The 14,712-nt window shown below is 46.5% G+C and overlaps 6 protein-coding genes across 6 annotated transcripts; 3 read left to right on the forward strand and 3 right to left on the reverse strand.

Annotated features, from left to right (window-relative positions):
• Positions 1-289: 289 nt before the first annotated feature.
• On the reverse strand, positions 290-829 carry TRUGW13939_02938 (uncharacterized protein; the record flags this gene model as incomplete). The annotated part of the gene is made up of 3 exons (XM_035486125.1): positions 290-411; positions 503-702; positions 765-829. The coding sequence occupies 3 exons, from the start codon at positions 827-829 to the stop codon at positions 290-292; spliced, it is 387 nt and encodes a 128-aa protein (XP_035342018.1).
• A 408-nt stretch (positions 830-1,237) lies between these two features.
• TRUGW13939_02939 (uncharacterized protein) lies at positions 1,238-2,224 on the forward strand (the record flags this gene model as incomplete). Its single annotated transcript, XM_035486126.1, has 2 exons — positions 1,238-1,908; positions 1,957-2,224. The coding sequence occupies 2 exons, from the start codon at positions 1,238-1,240 to the stop codon at positions 2,222-2,224; spliced, it is 939 nt and encodes a 312-aa protein (XP_035342019.1).
• Positions 2,225-3,803: 1,579 nt separating this feature from the next.
• On the forward strand, positions 3,804-4,873 carry TRUGW13939_02940 (uncharacterized protein; the record flags this gene model as incomplete). Its single annotated transcript, XM_035486127.1, has 4 exons — positions 3,804-3,939; positions 3,994-4,206; positions 4,282-4,705; positions 4,759-4,873. 4 exons carry the CDS (start codon positions 3,804-3,806, stop codon positions 4,871-4,873), a joined length of 888 nt encoding a protein of 295 aa, XP_035342020.1.
• A 1,078-nt stretch (positions 4,874-5,951) lies between these two features.
• Positions 5,952-7,676, forward strand: TRUGW13939_02941 (uncharacterized protein; the record flags this gene model as incomplete). The annotated part of the gene is made up of 1 exon (XM_035486128.1): positions 5,952-7,676. The coding sequence occupies one exon, from the start codon at positions 5,952-5,954 to the stop codon at positions 7,674-7,676; it is 1,725 nt and encodes a 574-aa protein (XP_035342021.1).
• A 1,219-nt stretch (positions 7,677-8,895) lies between these two features.
• Positions 8,896-10,023, reverse strand: TRUGW13939_02942 (uncharacterized protein; the record flags this gene model as incomplete). Its single annotated transcript, XM_035486129.1, has 1 exon — positions 8,896-10,023. One exon carries the CDS (start codon positions 10,021-10,023, stop codon positions 8,896-8,898), a length of 1,128 nt encoding a protein of 375 aa, XP_035342022.1.
• Positions 10,024-12,943: 2,920 nt separating this feature from the next.
• On the reverse strand, positions 12,944-13,783 carry TRUGW13939_02944 (uncharacterized protein; the record flags this gene model as incomplete). The annotated part of the gene is made up of 1 exon (XM_035486130.1): positions 12,944-13,783. The coding sequence occupies one exon, from the start codon at positions 13,781-13,783 to the stop codon at positions 12,944-12,946; it is 840 nt and encodes a 279-aa protein (XP_035342023.1).
• Between the last annotated feature and the right edge of the window lie 929 nt (positions 13,784-14,712).

The following is a 14,712-nucleotide window of genomic DNA, read 5'->3' on the forward strand; positions in this document are numbered from 1 at the left end:
ATTTTATTTTAATGAAAATAAAAATTTGGACGGTCTACGGTTTAGCGTGAAATAATTCAGATAATGGATTTATCAACGGTAGGCCCTGATATAGTATTTTCCGTGTTCTCTAACTCGAAATATATAGTATCACATCGGAGATTGAATACCCTTCATAAGTATGTGATAACACCGATCACAGTTTGATTCCAAGTACTTATTACTACCCAAGCTGACTGAACTTGCGAAGTAGTTCTCTCGAGTTTGATTTTGAGTTTCTCATCACAACCTATGCAAAGCATTTCATGATTTATACTTTGAAGTCCATCAAAGCTGCTCCTTGTTTATACTTCAGTATAGCCTCACAATCCTTGGTACGATCTGCACTGGGTTTGGCTGGAGCACTATCATCCGCCAAAGCGGCCTTGCAGGCTGATAGAGGCACACGTCAGTACTAAATTACAGCTCAAAGTAGGCAAAATAATGAGGATTGTCATCGCTACTCGTAAGAGGATGTACATACCATGGTAATGCGCTAAATTTGCCTCTGACACGGACGGCATAGGGTGACCAGAAGCGATGGCAGTAAGAAAAGACCAGAGAGTAAAGCTCGCTAGGGTGATGCGACTGAAAATCATATTGCCACACAAGACGTAGAATCCAAGTGTGAGCTCAGGTGAGAAATTCTTGATGGTGTTGAGGATTGAAGCTGGAAGCACGAAGCTAGGAGAATGTCGATTGAATGTCGAAAGCGAACAGTCGGAGGTTGCACGGGTTTTATATACTCTGAACGACACGCAAATGTGCGCAAGAGCTCATCTTGAAGGCGCCTCTCCCGCGCAGAAAGCATGTGACGACGGAGTAGGCCGAATAGGCAGATTTGCGATTGACGCAAATGCACAGTTTCATTTGAGCTTTTTTGGCCCCCATGTCAATCGGCAGAGGAACGACTAGAATGTAGCATTACACATTCAGATATGCTGACTAGCCTTTCATTGCATGATAAAAAGATTCATTTTCTGTTGTAGACCGGGCTCTCGACCGTGCTGGCATTCAAAATGGCACCACTCTTTTGCTAGCTCGACGTCAAATGTGGAGCAATGGCATTCAGTTGCCAAATCCGGCATCTAGATTACTAAATTAGAAAAGTCTGTATATAGAAGGAGGGAACCTCCATCTATATCGATCTATGGATTTACTCTATCAGTATTCTACTAACCTAGTGGAACTAACATTTAGAGCACGTTCCTAGGACGCCATGGATAATATTAAAGAGGGCACAGTGCCATTCAGCATTTCGCAAATCGGTACGACATGCCAAACCTACTACAAGATTGTAGGAAATTTATCGAGCAAATCCCCTCGGCTAGTCATTCTGCATGGTGGTCCAGGCACTGGCCATGAGTATCTTCTTTCTTTCAGCCGCCTGTGGCTAGATTTTGGTATTCCTATCGTCTTTTATGACCAAATTGGATGTGCCGCTTCCACCCATTTACCTGAGACTGCAGGAGATGAAACCTTCTGGCAGGAAAGCCTTTTCTTGGACGAGCTGGACAATCTACTTGATTTTCTCCAGCTTCGAGATGGCCCAGGCTATCATGTTCTTGGTCACAGCTGGGGTGCCAGACTTGCGGCCGCTTTCGCCACTACACATCCTCGGGGGTTACGACGACTGGTCCTCGCTAGCGGTATAGCCAGCACTGCGACCGGTACAGAGGGTGTTCGAATTCTCTGTAGGCAGTTACCCTCTGATGTGCAAATGGCACTCAATGAGGAGGAGCAGAAGGGTGATTTTGACAGCGCCCGATTCAGAAATGCAATGGATGTGTTTTATCGAAACTTCTTCTGTCGTGTGGACCCTTTTCCACCCAAAGAGCTTCTACCCGCCTTCAAACACATGAGCGAAGATAAGACTGTTCGAGGAACAGTGTCAGTTTCTTCCAACTCATTAATATGCTCTCGCTGACCCTCTCCCAGAGCAGGGCCATCGCCTCTGAGCTGCACAGGCTCCTTCCGGAACTGGACCTGCATTCCTCGCCTGCACCGCATTGCCGTGCCGACGCTTTTGTATAACGGCGAGTTCGACAGTTCCCACGATATAGCCATAGTGCCCTTTTTTGAGCACATCCCTTGCGTGCGATGGTTTACATTTCCCAATGCCGGGCATATGTGCCATCTGGAGCGACCGGAACTTGCAGCAAAGGTCTTCAAGCTTGTTGGGAAATTTTTGATGCAGGAAAGCTGACTCTACAGCCAGCGAAACTGGGTCTAGACCGATTTTCTTTGCAAATTTGATTAAGGGTGGTATGCATGTATCTAATGAGCTTAAGTTGGAATTAAGCCCTACAGATTGCTGTCCTTTCTCTCTCTGAACTGCGACAGGCTTCTCGAAGTCCTAGTCATAATATACGAAACTACTTTTTGTATGCTCAATAGGTCTTGTTGATGGAAGATTTAATAGACGATTGGTAATTTTCGAAAAATGAGTCTGACCTGTACGACTTGCCTATCTAAAGCTCTTTCATCCTGGCATCGGAACGACTTGTAAGTTCTTTATCCAAGAAATCTTCAGCGGTAAAGGAGGGATACATTATTCTTTCGGATCGCCTTTTCTTGCCTAATGTCGCTTAAGATGCAGTCATCTCCTTCTAGGTAAAGGAAGTGGAGCCTGTCAATGTCTCAGCCAGCCGTGCTTCATAATTCTAGCTGTATCTTAGTAAGTGGAAAACTAATAACGACGCAACAGGCCTGATAACACTTATATCCAGCGTTATCTCTAGCTATCCGCGTAACTGGCTTTTTGAAAAGAGAAGGAGCAAAACTCACTAGATGTGGCGGTCCTCAAAACACCACTTATTAAAATTTGAAATCAATGCGTGATGCTCTCGCTCCAATACTTGTCAATATTTAGAAGCAAGGGATAGCCGAAATTCTAGTCTGATCATCCAGTTAGCCGTTCCCCCCAGGGTTCTATGAGCCAAGTTACATTGTGTAACCACATATCCTTGCGGACTTGAGCGGCTTGGGGAGCTCGTGCATAATTCAAGAAAACGAGATCATGTGGTCAAAAGGTAAAGTTATAAGTTGCCAAGAACCGCATGTTTATAGTCGTTCGGATTTTCCAACTTCTCTAGTCCAAGTATTAGCATTATCATAGACACATTCTTACTAAACAATCGTCTCTACTAGCTTCTTTTGTTCATCATGTCTTCGACCTCAAAGGATGGCCTTTTGGCTGTCTCTGACACCTTCATAGGCTTGTGCACCATCTTCGTTGGGCTACGGTTTTATGCGCGAAAACTTCAAAAGCTGCAACTGATGGCCGATGACTGGACTCTGATTCCTGCCTTGGTTAGTTTCTTCTAACCAATTATAGATGTCGTCACTTACTGATTAAATATATAAGACCTCGTACTTAGGAACGGTGGTATGCGTTCATATAGGCATGACACTGTTGTTTCCCTGTCCTCCGACTCTCCGTTGATTGTTTTCATTTTTAGCCGTCGGTCATAAAGTGCTGGGATATTCAAGTTTTGACTTTACAGACGCCCAAATAGTAGCAGAGGCGAAGACAGCAGAACAGGTGAGATTTGTCATACTTGCCAAGGAATAACTATTGATATAAGGTAGCTATATATAACCATCGTCTTGCTCCAGAATCTCACCTTGGCATTCACAAAGATAAGCATATTGTTCTTTTATCGACGAGTTTTCTGCACCGGTCTTCATATATATAATGCGCAGTGGTTTAACATAGCAACCACCATGACAATCTTGGCAATTGGTTGTTGGCTGGTAACGTTCACATTCCTAACTGGCTTTCAATGCGGAACCCACTTTTCAGCGCTGTGGGACGGCACTTACGCGGAATACTGTTATCTTTCATTTCCCTTCCTCTATGGTTTGGCAATATCCGACGTTCTCTTGGACTTTTGGATCCTAGTCCTGCCACTACCCATTGTACGTTTGCTCCCGCAGATTCGAGTATTGCCAGTTTTCTTGGCTGAACAATAGCAGCTCTTACGTCTTCGATTAAACCTCCCAAAGAAGCTATCCGTCATCGGTATCTTCCTATTAGCATTGATGTGAGTACTAGCCATGGAAATATCGGACCCGGCCGCCGAATTGACAACATATACAGCGGCCTGGGTGCCTCAATTGCTCGCATGGTCAAGTACATCGAGGTCGAACTTGGGGGATATTCAGCCCTTATCAGTGACCACTATCGTAAGTGCTGTATTGCATTAAGACGGACCACTCAATTTTTCCCGTGATGGTATCAATACTGATGGCGTTGTGCAGGTACGGAGACGCAGGCCTATTATTTCTTAATGCTCGAGGCCGGTTTGTCCGTGGTCGTTGCCAATCTCCCCTCTTTATGGCTCTTTTTCACCTCTATACTGCCTGAAAAGGTCGCGAACAGTGTTCATAGCATTTCTTCGCTTTCGTCGCTAGAATTGCCGTGGCGCAGCGACCGGGGCAGCAACTCCAGCGCAAACGCCGCAGGTCACGATGCATCAATATCCATTAATAATAGGTGCCTCGATGTTTCTTCTGGCCTAGCGCAGATAAGTCATTGCCATCTTGTAGTCGAGCAGTCGCTTCATGACAACCCAAAGGGCCAGGCTTTTGAGGCAATCAAGCTACACAATGTCGCTATTGGGGGATCGCAAGAACAAATGAGGTCGGTGGCTGAGGGGCAAATCATTGTCGAGAATACTATAAGGTTTAGCCGAGAGGATCGCCAAGGAGCAACTTATGGGTTTTGCTGAGTTCCAGGCTCGCATTAGTATCTATCTACGTTCTAGCTCTACGATTTTCACTCTTTGCAACCTCTTTGGATTCCATCTACGGAAACCATCATCATTCATGGCATACCTCTCAGCATGATTGACTGGACATGGATGAAAGTATTTATCTCTATCCATTTCATCAGCGGAAGCTGGCCGGCTTTCGCCATGAGATCGGGACGCTATGGGATGTAATCGACGAAACATGCGCTGAGATGGCGAAAATGGCATACAGCGCTTTGCAAGTACGGTTTTACTTATCTCAACACAGAACCCTCCCACTGAGGATCTCGTGACCGGCGCTTCGCATCCTCCCCTGTCGGGCTCAACATCTGGCCCATCGTCTTTCAACCTCAATTCCCTTCGCCTTAAAGAAGGTGTAGTAACCTTCCTCCATTCAAGCGCGAAAATTCTGCTATTCCCACTTTTCGCCTTGAAAATGGTAGCCACATTACTACTATCCGATAGGCGCGCGTGTGGATTACCAGTATCACCCAGGTTTCACTGGATGCTCCGCCCTGGCAAGGAATCCGCTATCCGGTTGACGCAAGCAGAGGGAAGTAAATAATATACAATGATATATGATAGGGAATATAGTCAGAAATAATTTTTCATATTAAAAGTTTATAAAGTTTCATTAGCTTTTTCCTTTTTATTTAGTAGAAGATATAAATATCAGTATATGAATTATGAGCAAGCTAGATATACGAAAATTATCTAAAGTTAATTATACTTCAAGCCATTACTTAGATAAGAGTATTAAATTTTAATAACTTTTTGTTTTATAATAAATTTAAATATTTCTAATATTAATTTTATAAAGTAATAGTTTAAGAAGCTAATTACTACTAGATATATAATAACACTTTTATTAAGAAAGACAAGGCTGGCGGTGGCAGCGGCGGCGATGGTGGAGTGGAGGAGGCGGGGGAGGGGCCTTGAATAAGGAATAGGCACTACTCAAGGCATTTCCTCGGACTTGTGTACTGTTTGTCCGCATGCTGGCATTTGAGAGGTGTAAATCGAGTTGGCACAGCATATGCAAGTCTACGAAAGCACCCCCGATGGAACTGGGCAGTGACTTGAAGAACTGCTGCCCAACGTGTCTTATATAATTTGGATTTATGTGTCCTGACCGGACCAATACATTCTTTAAGCAAGCCACCTTTATAATCGATACCCATGCAATCTCTGGCCAATTCGGCGAGGTCACATCCCCCGGGATCTTTGCGCCTCAAGCCGGTCGAGTCTGACAAGGAAATCGTGTTTACTGCAATTGTCCGTCCCAAACCAGGAGGCTCAAGATTACCTGACCTAGCGAACTGGCAGGCAATTCCGATTGCTGAGCGCACCTTTCTGTCTTCTGCTGAGTATGAGGAGTCCTACGGCTGCTCTAGGGATGATGTATTATCTGTGTCCTCCTTCTTCGAAGAGCAGGGCATGACCGTCCGCAGCAGCCATGTAGGTGCAGGAACCGTGGAAGTACAAGCAAATGCGCCCCAAATCCAACATTTATTCAGTGTGCGGCTACATTACTATGAAGGCCATTTCCGACCCGCAGCTCGTAAGCGACGCGATGGCAACGAAGCTCAAGAGGAAACTTATATCGGTTTCGAAGGCGCCTTATCCCTCCCAGTTGCGCTACATGAAAAAGTCGTCCAAATTTTCGGGCTTGACACTCGCACATTTGGAGCATCCGGTGGGTTTTCCGGTGATCCCCCAAATTCGAAACGACTGATGGTGGCGGAACTGGCGGCTCTGTATAAATTCCCAGCCGGGGTGGACGCTGGGGATCAAACCATTGCAGTCTTCAGCGGTGAGGGGAATGACAAGAACGGAAAATCTCTGAGCAATTACAGTCCCTCCGATGTCGAGGCGTATTTTAACTACCAGACAATTGGCTACAACTCCGCACCCACGGTTGTCCCTATCTCGCTTGATGTTGGCCCCAACACGTACACAAACGATCCGAGTAACCCGACCCAGGAGCTCTCGCAGGATATTATGACAGTCGCTACCATCGCGCAAGGGTGTACCGTCAATGTCTACTTCAGTGACCTTACCGAGCAAGGCTGGTTGGTATTCCTGACCCGCGTGCTGTTTCCCAGAACAGGTGAAAAGCGCCCCAACATCGTCTCCATGAGCTGGACAATGTACGATGAACAAACATATCGAGATTCACTATCCTTCCTCTTTCAGCGACTAGCTGTAGTCGGCACCACGGTATTTGGCATTTCCGGCGACTGGGGGGCCAACAATAATGTGATTGATGGCCAGCCACATGTCGGGTGGCCTGGAAGTGACCCATGGGTGACCTGCGTAGGTGGCACAGTGGTGGGAGAAGTACGATCATCTGGTCACTTTACAGAACATGCATGGAGTGATCGAGACAACGCAAACAGCCAGTTTACCATTGATGGCCATCTAGGCGTCACTGGAGGCGGTATGAGCCGGGTATTTGCAACCCCTCCATATCAGCTCGCCGCTGGGATTCGTGCAGTGACAGACTCGGATTCCAAACGCCTGAGCGGGGGGAGATTTATTCCCGACATTACAGGCATGGTTGGGTTCCGAGGATTCATCATCGATGGGAAACGGAACTATTTCATTGGGACCAGCTGTAGCACGCCGCTCTACGCAGGGCTCTTTGCTGCGTTATCGAGTGTCTTGAAAGTCTCATTCGGTCCTTTGAACACCATCTTGTACCATCTCGACGGGGATTTATACAGGGATGTTACCTTTGGCCACAACGATTCTGGTGATACTCCGGATTGCTCTTACTTTATCGCCAGCCAAGGATACGATGCAGTGAGTGGACTTGGGAGTATTGATGGCCTCAAGATACTTGAAGAATTTCGGAAGATATATCATTCCAAATCCAGGGGCTTTGGTCGTTTTCCGAACTAGGCTATAATTAACATGAGTTTGTTTGATGAGCAATAAACTGGATTGTTTGTGCTCCACTCGATCTATAGCACACCGGTATCCTCGGAGGCGGCTGAGAACCGTCCGAATGTAGTTATCAGGCTGCGCAGTAACTAGTTAGCTGTTATTTACTCCACCAAATATCATTTCCTAGCGCAATCTCACTGCATATGCCGCATCCATACACACTTCCCAACCCTAACCCCCCCCTTAATACATGAGCAAACATAGCCCCGACGCTAATGGCCGTCCAGGCCGTCCAATCCGATAATTCAGCTTTCACTGAATGTCACAGCTTAAACGGAGCCCAGTTCGTCATTCACATTCCTCAGCCCGGACAAGGTTCCCCTCTTTACATATGTGAGTATCATGCCACATCCATTAGCCCGGCCCCATCTGAGGAACCACTAGCAGCTGTCAGTAATTGCTATTAGCCATTTGTAAGTGAATTCAGCCTCATCCATAGACGAGCAGTATATATTATGCTGCTTGTCGATACCTCCTCTTACGCTGTGTCCACCAAAGCTACGCCTGCGTCCATCACAACTTTTCTGCAGACCTACAAGAACAAGCTTCGATTTAAATCTTTCTCAATCACGTTGAGAACTGCTCTAAGCTCCCTCAACACATCGTGAGCTTGTTGAATCCATGATACAAGAGACTATTTACTAACTGTCCTCTTCACAGATGACCGGTTCTGGCGCAGGCGGTGGAGGTGGAGGTGCTCCCCCACCCCCTCCTCCCTCTGGCGGAGGTGGTGGTGGCGGAGGAGGACAACGGATGTAGTTGAAAATATGATCACATTGAAGAGTCTTCATTATGCGTTGGAATCAACGCTGGTCAAATTTCAGATCCTATGTATACACGGTGCTCGACTCTCGAAGAATAGCCCTGCACTAGACCCAAGCAAGGAATCAAAACAGCTAGTGTACTATCTACATATTTTAAAATCTAGCTGAAAAGCTATATATAGTTTAATCATTTATATTGTATTACACACACCAACTAGTGAGAGCAATTGCTACTACTACTAGTAGTAGTACAAAGCTAAGTACATGTAATTTTGGTTTGTGTCTATGAGCAGAGACATCTGGATTTCAGGGGCGTTCGGACTCGTTTACCTCATATGAGAGTCTAACATGCGTGAAGTCAATTTATAGGCCGTGAATGACCGCATCAAGGATCCTAACTGGTTACCCTGTCATATCCCAAAAGTACCATCTGTTTGAGTGACGCTTATGAAAACCTTAGCTCCTCCCCCTCCTCCTCCGCCTCCACCACCACCACCACCACCGCCACCCCCTCCTCCACCTCCTCCTCCAACTTCATTATCGTTGAATCCCATAAACGAAGGGATACTTTTCGACGAAAGTATCTTGACAATCTCTTCATGACCTTTCTCCGTGGCCAAGTCGAGAGCCGTCTTCCAATTCCGTGTCCTGGCCCTGCGATTACTATCACTTTGCAAGAGCAGGATCACAATACCCTTATGACCTTCTGATGCGGCAATATGTAAGGGCGTACGGTCATCCTCGGTTTTTGCACCGACATTGGCGCCTCTCTTTAGCAGCAGCTGCACCACAGAGCCCTGGCCCTTGGCCGCCCAATGCAACGGGGTAAGCCCTTTGCAATTTTGCTTCTCAACATTTGCTCCGCTGTCAAGTAACATCTTGCAAATCTTGACATCGCCCACTTCTGCAGCAAGGAGCAATGGCGTGTTACTAGTTTTGGGAATCATCACCTCTAATAGGTTTGGGCAACGACGTAACAGTATCTCAACAACATTCTTATGGCAGTAGTAGGCAGCAGCATGTAGAGCAGTCCAACCGCTCTTTATGTGGCCATCGGTTTGGGCTCCCCGGTCAAGGAGCATTGTCAAAAAATCCAAATGGCCCTCTAAGGCTGCCTTGTAAAATGGTGTCACATCTTGTTCTGACTTCGTGTCAATGTTGGCCCCATGGTCCAGGAGTATTTTTCCAATATCCGTGTAGCCGCGCTCAGCAGCCTTCCATAGTGGCGTGAGTTCTCCCTTGAATATCTTGGCTTCTAATTCGGCGTGGTGGTGTAAGAGCTCTTGGACAGCATCTTTGGCTTTGTAGAAAACGGCAACATGTAAGGGCGTCCAACCCTCAGATGTTTGGAAGTCGGTCTGGGCACCGCGTTGCAACAGCAGTCTTACCGCGTCGACTTTATTTTCCTTCGCAGCTGCGTATAGAGCTGTCCTTCCGCCATGTTTGCTATCGACATCTGTTCCTTGGTCGAGAAATCGGTTGATTTCTGCTTCATTTCCACTGCGTGCAGCGGCCACAATATTTCCCACTTGTGTCATGACAAAAGTAGGAAGATAGCAGGGGACTATTAAAGCCTCCAAATGTTTTCTGCGAAGACAAACTCAGCAAAGGTTGGATTGTCTAAAAGGTTAAAAGAAGAGATACCGGTCGAAGGAAAGAGAATAAAAGGCCTTTTGGCGGGGTTGGTGAATTACGTTCGTGTAATTAAAAATCAGGCTGGTGACAGGACGAGGCTCCTTTTGTCAATGAGGCTGTACTCCGACCACTCGAGTCTTCGGAGCTTACATACTTTGGAATAATTCTACTGACCCGTTTTTGAGTCGACCAACCTGAGCTTTTTCCATTGTTACTACAAATAAGTTGGACCTGTTGCGCCACAATTTTTGTGTTGACACAAATTGATATCCGATCAGTCTTCCTCCATGCTTCGTTGAGCAGGATGTTTCTTCACGATATTGAAGGTAGTTCCGGTATTTGTCATGTCACAAATAATACCACCGACGGCTTGATAACCAATTCGTTTGCAAATTTAATGATTGATTGGTGATCCCTGACCTATAGGTGAAAAAGATGCTGCCTGTTATAGACGAGGTTGAGATAGCCCAAACTTGGGCGAACATGCATGCACCACATTATGTGGTCAGCACATCAAGTCACCCCCAGTACACCAATCGCAAATGTGTGCACTCCAGTTTTGATTCGGGCGGGCTGTGCTTGTCATGGGACTCAGTTTGTCGTGACGGGATAATCCCCTCATCCCAATCGCGTTCGAGTGGCGTCTGGCAAAAAAAGCCGTAAGACAAATGTGGGGATTTCAGGTGACAATCTCATGGCACACAATTGCGTGTCCAACGACACAGACACAATTTTGGGTGAGGGGTTGGAGGCTATAGGAAGCTGCATGTGTAAGTGTAAGCGACTAGCCCGTTACAGCAGAGTTTTAGAATCAGTACCCGCGAAACCATTGACACTACACGTATAGAGGTTCTTCGTGCACCATTGCATTGGATTGTCTTAAGGATTTACAGACAGTAGCAATCTTCTCTTGCGGCGGAATTGATTAGATAATCATTTAACACTTCTGATTCACTTCTCCGAATATATGGGAGGAAGAACTGGAGGCGGAGGTGGTGGTGAAGGGGGAGGAGAAGGGGGAGGAGGAGGAGGAGGAGGAGGAGGAGGAGGAGGAGGCGGAGGCGGTGGTAATTGGAATTCTTCTAATCGCACAATCATAAGAGCAGCAGCAGCAGGAGGAGGAGGCGGCGGAGGAGGCGGTGGTAATTGGAATTCTTCTAATCGCACAATCGTAAGAGCAGGAGGCGGAGGTCCCCCAAAAAGCAACGGATATATTGCTAGGTTTGTTGGATATTCCTGTACTTAAATTGACTTGCCGATATAATTGACAATTCTTGAAAAGCGCCATCAAACCACCATTTTCATTTCCAAGTGGAAGCCACATCACTGAGGTTAGTGTACAATATTGATGATGATGATGAAACTAGTCAGAGATGGATGGAGCTGATTGTTACATAGTCAATACTTCAGTCCTGGAAGGATAGTGGAAGTTCCGAGACAAGTGGCATATTCGTTCGGGGCCCCCCTCCTCCGGAGATATCAACGGTCGAAAGCATCGATGTGCAAACTGATCACGATGGAGACGCCCAGGCCCAGGATATCCCAGTCACTTTGCTTGAGACGACGCATCCTCTAGAAGCAGAGGTGGTTAAAGAAGCAGAAGTGGTTACAGAAACAGAAGTGGCTACAGAGGAGCACCCAGTTCTCGACAAATCTGGCATAAATCCCATAATAAGCGATCCTGATGAGGTCGAAGACTACGCAACACTATGGGGTGCCGAAGAGAACCAGAATACTTCAGATAAAGAGTAAGGAATGTTCTTCAGCCATTGTCAGCGACAGTCCGCTTATCTATTTTTAGGGGTAAAATGGCTGAAAAGTGGAAGAATGAATTCAAAGACCTCATGACGACATACGGGATCTCTGACAGACGGCTCAAAGTTGCCATCTTGGACTCTGGGATCGATTCTAGTCACCCGGGCTTTGCCGGGGAAGATCGCATAAAGGCCAAAGAGACATGGATAGGGGGCGACCCAGGGAAGGATACTTCTGGCCACGGTACGCACGTCGCAGGAATTATTTTGCAACTGACTTCAAACGTGGATTTGTACATTGGAAAAGTCACAGAGTCTAGGAGATATAGAAACAAGGGGCAATTTTCCAAGGTGACCTCCTCACCCGAATCTTGGTTGTAATCCGTCACGCTTACTTGAATTGGTTGAGGGTCTAGGCCGTGAAACACGCAAGAGAGGTTTGGAAAGTCGACATTATCTCACTTTCTCTTGGCTTTGAAAGCTCCGTGACTGAACTTCGAGAAGAGATCAAGAAATGCCTCAACGAAGGTATCATGGTCTTCGCAGCAGCGTCCAACGACGGTGGAAATGCACCGCGGACATATCCAGCGACCCAAGACCGCGTTTTCGGAATCCACTCGGCAACTTCTCTGGGCAATAAGGCCAGTTTCAATCCGGACCCGAAGCCAGACGAGAATAATCTTAGCTTCCTTGGTGTTTCCATCAAGTCTTTCTGGCCTCTTGATATTAGCTCAAAGAATAAGACTGGGTTCGCATCCATGTCTGGTACGTCGTTTGCCACGCCTGTGGCCGTTTCAGTCACCGCGTTTATCGTGGGCTACGTCTGGAAGAACATCGCTGAGGCGCAATGGATCATCGACCCCAAGAGTCCTGAAGGTATGAAAGCAATCTTTTCCTTGATGAAATCGCGGAGGGACGATTATGACTGGATCAGTCCCCAAGCATATTTCAAGCGGTATAGTGAAGAGAAGATCAGAGCAGACGTGAAAGATCAACTGTGCCGATAAATACGGATATTAAGGTCCCTTAAATACACTTAAAAGTATAATATCTTAGTACAATTCAAATATCACACATCCATCTCAGCAAAATCTTCAATGCTGATGTCTTCAAGAACCAACTCATCTTCTTCTTCTTCTTCTTCTTCTTCTTCTTCATCATCAGAATTGCCAAGAAGTCGGCCATTGTCAACATCTGGCCCATCGTCTTTCAGTCTCAACTCCCTTCGCCTCAAAAAGGCTGTAGTAACCTTCCTCAATTCAAGCGCGAAAATTTTGCTATTCCCACTTTTCGCCTTAAAAATAGTAGCCTTATTGCTACTATCCGATAGGTGCGCCTGCGGATTACCAGTATTACCCAGTGGATTGGGCACACCGGCCGCCAGGGTTATCATGCCCAGAGGTAATTCGACATTTCCTTCACGTTCGATACTCTGCTTCCCTGCAAAGGAAACATCCACATCTTCGCAAATCATAATGCCGACAACCAGACACACCGGCTTTGCTCTAGAATTGAATGTTGACATCCAGGCAGGCACGCTCGCTCTCACGGCCTCATCCTGGCTGAGCTGGAGCCAAAATCTGTCGTGCTGCTGCAAGCGTTTGTATCTGATAAATTTCCCCTGTAGATGCACGGTGTCCGTTGCGCTCCCCCTGAGGGTGAACCCGGCGACAGACTGGAGCGATGCATTCGTATCCCGGAGTTCAGAACTGCAACTTTCAACCACAAAGTCGGTAAAAGAGCCTTCTACCAGTTCGTCACCATTGTACTGGAGAGGACTCTCGGGCACATAGGCATTTGTTGGCCGCAGGTAATGCCTGACAATAGATCCAAGGATTTTGTCCTCAAATTTGACGGCGTCTAGCCAGGTTGAATACTTGAGAATAACAAACTCAGGGTCTCCTTTCATTGTATCCCACCTGCAGTGTTTTCGTTACGTCTAAGTTATTACGGCACTCGGAAGAAAACCTGATGAAACCCAGAAGCCAGAACTCGGAGATTGACTGAGGGGGGTGAGTTCAATAGCGGACATTCAGACAATTTCTCCTCGGAGATAGAAACAATTCATCCTAGAAGCAATACAATAATACCTGACAAGTATCAACCACTGTCTCCATCACCGGCACTGCTGTCTTTGATGTAAAGTGAAAGAGAACAGTATCAATACTAGTGTGTTCAAGTTTCACACCCTAAACTGACTCCTTCGACTATTTAAAACTGCAGCCGCTATCACAATCACGAAAAGCCCGCATGTAGAGGCGGCTCAAATGTCGCGAGAATATGTCGGGGGCTTTCGGTGATCAAAAAGTGCTGGCCGATATTGTATTGGCCCCCAATTCCAATGTTAACAGTACACGGCCGGTGATTCCGGTGATGCTTTGTAGAATAAACCAAGAGCCAGTTACGACAGCAAGGTGGCTGGCTGAAAACGATTTTTATAGGGGCTGCAAGGCTGTCACACCTAACCCGAATGTAATAGCTGTGTCGCACTACATATGCTCATCTGACGTGTATTTCCTTATTTCCTTACGCTAATGATACACATACACCAAATGTAAACACAGCCAAGATGAGCCCCTTCAAATACAAATCTTTCTTAGTTTGCCATGGAGAATACTAAGAATGATGGGCCGCTAATTTTGTGTCAGCACTAGGCAGAATGTGAACCAGGCTGCTGTGAATGATGACTCTGATTACCGTGCTCATTGAACTGGGCATGAGATGAGCCTCATCAAACAATAAATTACCCCGCTATCGAGGCTTAAGCAGCTACTTACTGAGTTGGGCACAAATGTTGACACTAGCTGGATCAGTGAATTAATATCTGCTGCAATGATT

The sequence above is a fragment of the Talaromyces rugulosus genome, chromosome II, assembly GCF_013368755.1.
Source record: "Talaromyces rugulosus chromosome II, complete sequence".
NCBI classification, from domain to species: domain Eukaryota; kingdom Fungi; phylum Ascomycota; class Eurotiomycetes; order Eurotiales; family Trichocomaceae; genus Talaromyces; species Talaromyces rugulosus.